Genomic DNA, 7,251 nt, shown 5'->3' with positions numbered 1-7,251 from the left:
CGTCACATTTCTTACAGCGCACAGTCGGGTCCAGATTTAATGTTCTTGGAATGATTTGTATTAACAGAAGACTCTGTGTGTGTGTCTTTGTTGCATTGTGTCTTTGTTGCATTGTGTCTTGTCCTTGTTCATTTGTATTTTTGTTTCTTTGTCTATTTGTATATTTGTCTCTTTGTTTTGTTGCGTCTTGTGTTTTTGTATCACTGTATCTTGGTCCATTTGTTATTGTTTTTTGTTCTGTGTCTTTGTTTCTTTGACTTTTTTCTCTCTTTGTGTCTCTGTGTCTTTGTGTTATTGTGTCCTTGTCTTTTTGTATCTTTGCATCTTTGTGTCTACATCCCTTTTGTTCTCTGGGTCTTTGTATATTTGTCTCTTTGTCTGTTGGTATCTTTTTTTGGGTATCTTTGTCTTTGTATCTCGTGTATGTGTTTGTATCTTTGTCTTGTGCCTTTGTTTGTTTGTATCTTTGTGTCTTGTGTCTTTTGGTATCTTTGTCTCTTTGTCTATTTATATCTTGTTTCTTTGTTTGTATCTTTGTCTTTGTATCTTGTGTATGTGTTTGTATCTTTGTGTCTTGTGCCTTTGTTTGTTTGTATCTTTGTGTCTTGTGTCTTTTGGTATCTTTGTCTCTTTGTCTATTTATATCTTTTGTCTTTGTCTGTATGTATCTTTCTTGTGTTTAAGAGTTTTAATGACCTGCTTTTAACTGTTGATTCTGGCGACGCTGCTGTCCTGGTCTTTTGGATCTGTCTGCTGCTTTTGACGCAGTCGATCACAACATTCTTCTGTCACGTCTTAACTTGTGTGTAGGCATTAAAGGTACAGCTCTTAAGTGGTTCCAGTCTTGTTTATCAAATAGAAGTTTCTCTGTCCATCTCGGCCAGTATTCTTTAGCTGCGTCCCAGCTTAGTTGTGGGGTACCACAAGGCTCCATCTTGGGCCCTGTTTTATTCTCATTGTATATGCGCCCCTTGGGGTCAATATTTAAACATCTCCTTTCATTGTTTTGCAGATGATCTACAGATCAATCTGCCCATAAAAACAAATAGTGAGGCCTCTGTTCAAGCGCTGCTGAACTGTCTTAAAGATGTTCAATCATGGATGGAGTTGAACTTTCTTAACCTGAACAAAAACAAAACTGAAATCATTCTATTTGGGCAATCCAGTTTTTTTAGATTGCTATGATAGTGCCATTGGTTCATTAGCATCCTCTTGTTACACCACTGTGAAGAACCTTGGTGTGATGTTTGATTCTGCCTTTAAACTGGATAAACAGATTAGTTCAGTTGTTAAGACAAGCTTCTTTCAATTGAGACTCCTGAGTAAGGTGATGGTCTACCTCCCTCCACATGACTTTGAGAGAGTAATTCATGCCTTCATCTCTTCGCATATAGACTATTGTAATTCTTTGTATGTTGGACTTGACCAGTCATCACTGCGCCATTTGCAGGCAGTTCAAAATGTAGCAGCCCGCCTGTTAACAGGAAAGAGACGGCGTGATCATATCACACCTGTTCTAGCCTCCGTACACTGGCTTCCAGTCCTTTTCAGGATCCAGTTTAAAATTTTCATGCTTGTTTTTAAGAGTCTTAATGGCCTGGCCCCATCTTATTTGACTGAGCTTTTACAGCCTCACACCTCAATGAGAGCGTTGAGGTCTACAAATCTATCACTGTTGGAGGTTCCAAGATCCAGGCTCAAAACTAAAGGTGATAGATATTTCCTAACCTGGGGAGCAGCCGACCTTTACATATAAGAGCTGCCCAAACACTGGAGCATTTTAAATCCCTTTGGCCTTCGGCACTTGTTAAGCATGACATCTTGTTCTTATGATCTTTTTATTGTTCACTGTATGATGTTGTATTGTTTATTTTAATAGGCCTTTGGTCAACTGAGGTTGTTTTTAAATGTGCTGCATAAATAAAATTGAGTTGAGTTGTGTCTTTGTTTCTTTGTCTGTTGATATCTTTGTCTTTGGGTATCTTTGTCTCTGTATCTTTCTTTGTGTCTGTATCGTTGTGCCTTTGTCCTTTTGTCTGTTGGTATCTTTGTCTATTTGTATCTTGTGTCTTTGTCTCTGTCTGTTTGTATCTTTGTGTCCTGTGTATTTGTCTGTTGGTATCTTTTTTGAGTATCTTTGTCTTTTTGTATCTTTGTATCTTGTGTCTTTGTCTAATTATATCTTGTGTCTGTCTTTTGGTGTCTTTGTCTTTGTCTGTTTGTATCTTTGTATCTCGTGTCTTTGTTTGTATCTCTGTGTCTTGTGTCTTTGTCTGTTTATATCTTGTGTCTTTTTCTCTTTGTGTCTGTGTGGTTCAGGACGGAGAGACTCTGGATCATTATCAGATGGACTGTCAGTCAGACGGCTCGTGGAGCAGCAGCAGCCCGCCTCTCTGTCAGAGTAAGAAAACATCACATTGAACTTCTGAAACTAAACTCAGTTTTTCGTCTCTTTGAAAGTTTCAGTTCTTCTGATTAAAATCTGGATTTAAGGACCAGAAGGCAGCGGAGCAATATTTTTATTGCCTTAATTGGATATTATTAATATCAGGTTTATTACCCACACACTGATCACCTGTATATTAATATGTAATATGTAATATGAGTGTAAACTCCATCAGCTCGCTGCTCATCTGAATCATCGCTACTGATAAATATCACAGTGGATCCTGATGAGCCGAACATGAGTCACCCCGTAAAGACATACTGGTGTGTGTCCGCTCCCAGTCTGTTTGTATCAGTGCGGTCGCCATGACAACAACAATGAGCAGCATACGCAGTATAAGTGTATATCTGTATCTGTATCTGTGACATCAGACCTGAGATCAGAGTCAAACTTCCTGTCTTGTGTCTCTGTCTCTGTAGAAACAGACTCTGGGAGGAGGAGGCGGTCTCTGTCCAGCATCTTAACCAATCACAGCCAACCTTAGTCAACGACTGATTCTTATTGGCTGATAGAGAAACTGTAGGAAGAGTTGAGTTGCCAGAAACTGATTTTCTAATAAAAGAAATGAAAAGAGAATCTGCAGTCGTGTGTTTCTGTGAAACATAAAAACTAATCTGCTTTGTCATCAGTGACATCACAGTGACATCACAGCAACAACCTCAAACAACACGAGAAGGTCAAATTTAGGATCAGTGACAGTTAATGTTTCCTGTGATGTAACAGAGATGGCGGACCCCGCCACCACCACCAACGACAACAATCATTGATGTCATGATAATAATGTGAACACACGAACACGTGGAGGAAGACTTTAATCAGAATCACAATACTAATGTTAAACTTCCTGTCTCGTGTTCAATCAGGCCGGGACACATACGGTGTTCTTTACCACCTGGATGACATGAGGTCGGGCGGTGGGTGCCAACTCTCAGGGAGTGGAGGGTAGTTTCACCTGACAATACAAAGCGATCATAACTTACCAGAGATGCAGAGTCTGGAGCCAATCATCCTCCAGGCATTGGTTACAAAGTGTATGTTAAAATATATTGACAGGTGAGTACCAGCTGTGATTGGTTGGTCCTCGTCACATGACATGCAGCACACCCTGCTGTGTTCCAAAAGTTGAACTTTGTTTATCTCAGACTTCCGCTGTTGCGCCCTGAAAAACCAGTGCTTGTGACACTTGTCACTCCGCAACAACGTCACTCTGGCTTTTGCATGTGCCTTCCACGCAGTCATCACTGGAAACACCTGATCTGAGGGAATAAAACATACATGACATGTTCATCTCTGTTCATTTCATCAAACATCATCACGTCATCTGATCATCTCTCTGATTGGTCACATGAGTCCTCTTGCTTGGTCAAAGGTGGAGGTGCACTTCATTGGGTGTTGACGCTGTAGCTGATACCTGTTTAAGTCGTGTCTGCTGCTGCCTGGAGAAGTCGGTTGTGGCATCAACAGTATGGCTCCCTACCTGAAACCTTTGGACAGTAGCTGAGGATAAGGATGAGGATGTGCTCCAAGGAGGATGTTGTGGTAGAGTTGGCAGGAAGGTGAGTCCTCCAGGCCCCAGCTGAACAGGTCTGTAGGACTTTGGTGGACATTAAACACCAACTGGACCAAGAACTTGAATCGTTGTGGTTCTGCCTTCCAGAGTCTTTCGCAGGTGATGTTTCGGCCAGTTGTTGGCTTCCACCTGGTCCAGGTCCTCTGCTTACACATTCCCAACATCCTGCTGCAGCAAACTTCTTCCACCTCTGAGCGTACCTTCTCCTGGATAAGTGCTACTGTTGCAAAGTCTTGAATTGTCCTGAACCTGACCTGACTGGTTGCCATAGCACCCATTAGGATGCTGTGCCACAATCTTGCATCCACCTGCTCATTTACCTCCTACTTGCACCACTTCCTTCCTGTCCTGACCTGGAAGCCTACTGAGGAGATTTTGGGCTCAGTGGAGTCTTCGTAGATCAGGACCTCTCTGGCTCAGCTGACCTTGAACTCCCCCGTCAGACTGCTGAAAGGAAGCTGCAGCTTCGTGCTTTGCCCATATGCCCAGCCAGCTGGCCAGGAACCAGCTGACCTTCCTTTCAAAGCCCTCCATGATGGTGATTCAGACTTCACAGATAAGCAGAATTCCATTTAGGTACAGCACAGGCCAAAAGTTTGGACACACCTTCTCATTCAATGCTTTTCTTTATTTTCATGACTATTTACATTGTAGATTCTCACTGAAGGCATCAAAACTATGAATGAACACATGTGGAGTTATGTACTTAACAAAAAAAGGTGAAATAACTGAAAACATGTTTTATATTCTAGTTTCTTCAAAATAGCCACCCTTTGCTCTGATTACTGCTTTGCACACTCTTGGCATTCTCTCCATGAGCTTCAAGAGGTAGTCACCTGAAATGGTTTTCCAACAGTCTTGAAGGAGTTCCCAGAGGTGTTTAGCACTTGTTGGCCCCTTTGCCTTCACTCTGCGGTCCAGCTCACCCCAAACCATCTGGATTGGGTTCAGGTCCGGTGACTGTGGAGGCCAGGTCATCTGCCGCAGCACTCCATCACTCTCCTTCTTGGTCAAATAGCCCTTACACAGCCTGGAGGTGTGTTTGGGGTCATTGTCCTGTTGGAAAATAAATGATCGTCCAACTAAACGCAAACCGGATGGGATGGCATGTCGCTGCAGGATGCTGTGGTAGCCATGCTGGTTCAGTGTGCCTTCAATTTTGAATAAATCCCCAACAGTGTCACCAGCAAAACACCCCCACACCATCACACCTCCTCCTCCATGCTTCACAGTGGGAACCAGGCATGTGGAATCCATCCGTTCACCTTTTCTGCGTCTCACAAAGACACGGCGGTTGGAACCAAAGATCTCAAATTTGGACTCATCAGACCAAAGCACAGATTTCCACTGGTCTAATGTCCATTTCTTGTGTTTCTTGGCCCAAACAAATCTCTTCTGCTTGTTGCCTCTCCTTAGCAGTGGTTTCCTAGCAGCTATTTGACCATGAAGGCCTGATTCACGCAGTCTCCTCTTAACAGTTGTTCTAGAGATGGGTCTGCTGCTAGAACTCTGTGTGGCATTCATCTGGTCTCTGATCTGAGCTGCTGTTAACTTGCGATTTCTGAGGCTGGTGACTCGGATGAACTTATCCTCAGAAGCAGAGGTGACTCTTGGTCTTCCTTTCCTGGGTCGGTCCTCATGTGTGCCAGTTTCGTTGTAGCGCTTGATGGTTTTGCGACTCCACTTGGGGACACATTTAAAGTTTTTGCAATTTTCCGGACTGACTGACCTTCATTTCTTAAAGTAATGATGGCCACTCGTTTTTCTTTAGTTAGCTGATTGGTTCTTGCCATAATATGAATTTTAACAGTTGTCCAATAGGGCTGTCGGCTGTGTATTAACCTGACTTCTGCACAACACAACTGATGGTCCCAACCCCATTGATAAAGCAAGAAATTCCACTAATTAACCCTGATAAGGCACACCTGTGAAGTGGAAACCATTTCAGGTGACTACCTCTTGAAGCTCATGGAGAGAATGCCAAGAGTGTGCAAAGCAGTAATCAGAGCAAAGGGTGGCTATTTTGAAGAAACTAGAATATAATGTAATAATAAAGTTTGTAATGTAATAAATATAAAGTTTTCAGTTATTTCACCTTTTTTTGTTAAGTACATAACTCCACATGTGTTCATTCATAGTTTTGATGCCTTCAGTGAGAATCTACAATGTAAATAGTCATGAAAATAAAGAAAACACATTGAATGAGAAGGTGTGTCCAAACTTTTGGCCTGTACTGTATATCCAAGCCTTGAACTTTCCAGAAAGTCCAGAATTCTTCCCTGTATAGAGCCATGTGTAGATGTCATCACTGGTTGCTTGGTGTGCTGCTGTGTCCTTCAGATTGCTGGTGTCCAGGTTCTTGACTGGCTTTTCTGTCACAGATGGATTTGGGGCGTCTCCTAAAAGGAAGTGAAACTGGTCAGTTGCTCTTCGTTTCTTGAGGACCAGAAACCTGGATTTTATGGGTTTGAAGCCCAATCCTGCCCATGTTGAAGCCGCCATTTGGTGCCAGATTTGGATCGCACACCTCTGCACTTCACTTATGCAGACTTCACAAATCGGAAGTTTGATCACTTGCTCTGACGGTCCATGTGCTGAAGTAGCCTTGGGCAAAAACTGAACCACCAATGAGTGAATGTGACATGTGGTGTAAAAGTACAGAAATTGTGCAACTGGTGATGATTCCCTTTTCTCACCAATGCCATGCTGGTGTTGAAGCCCCAGAGTACATCTTCAGGTTTAAGTTGTCCAGCCTGTATGAGATCAATCCTTAGACAGTAGCACCATCTAGCCACTGACTGCCCCTCCAAGTCTCTCCTGCTTCGTTGCCCCTCACTGATCAGTTGGATTACCACACCTGGAACACCTGGGATGACTCTGGTCTGCACCGAGGTGTCTATGTGGGAGTTCTTCCGGAGAAATCCTGCCAGGTGATTGGCAACAATGTCGAAGATGATCTTACATTTCACACTCGTCCTGCTTCTATTCTCCACCTGAAGAATCCTCACACCTCCTGCTGAGGCACCTTTCCTCTTCTTCAGATCACCTGTCGATCTTCCAAAGTCCGGCACACAGTTTGAAGACCTTGTGCTCCTTTCAGACCAGGGGCCGAGGATGTTCAGGTTAACTTGATGAGCCTCCCTAGGTTGTGTTCATTGATGTAGAACAGGGTGCTGGGTGGGGATACGAGATCTTGCTCCGTCATGCTGGGTGTTCCTGATATGAAAGTTAACGT

General features: G+C 43.1%; 1 protein-coding gene across 1 annotated transcript in view; it reads left to right on the top strand.

Annotated features, from left to right (window-relative positions):
* The window catches only part of masp1 (MBL associated serine protease 1), a 26,220-nt gene extending 21,645 nt beyond the window's left edge, over positions 1–4,575 (top strand). Inside the window, exons 8-9 of the mRNA XM_049576020.1 lie at positions 2,320–2,401; positions 2,866–4,575. Of these exons, the coding sequence (XP_049431977.1) occupies positions 2,320–2,401; positions 2,866–2,930 (147 nt within the window). The 3' untranslated portion in view covers positions 2,931–4,575. The remainder of the gene's footprint in view (positions 1–2,319; positions 2,402–2,865) is intronic.
* Positions 4,576–7,251: the final 2,676 nt, after the last annotated feature.

The sequence above is a fragment of the Epinephelus fuscoguttatus genome, linkage group LG5 (assembly GCF_011397635.1).
Source record: "Epinephelus fuscoguttatus linkage group LG5, E.fuscoguttatus.final_Chr_v1".
NCBI classification, from domain to species: Eukaryota; Metazoa; Chordata; class Actinopteri; order Perciformes; family Serranidae; genus Epinephelus; species Epinephelus fuscoguttatus.
This window is presented reverse-complemented; position numbering and strand designations above follow the sequence as displayed.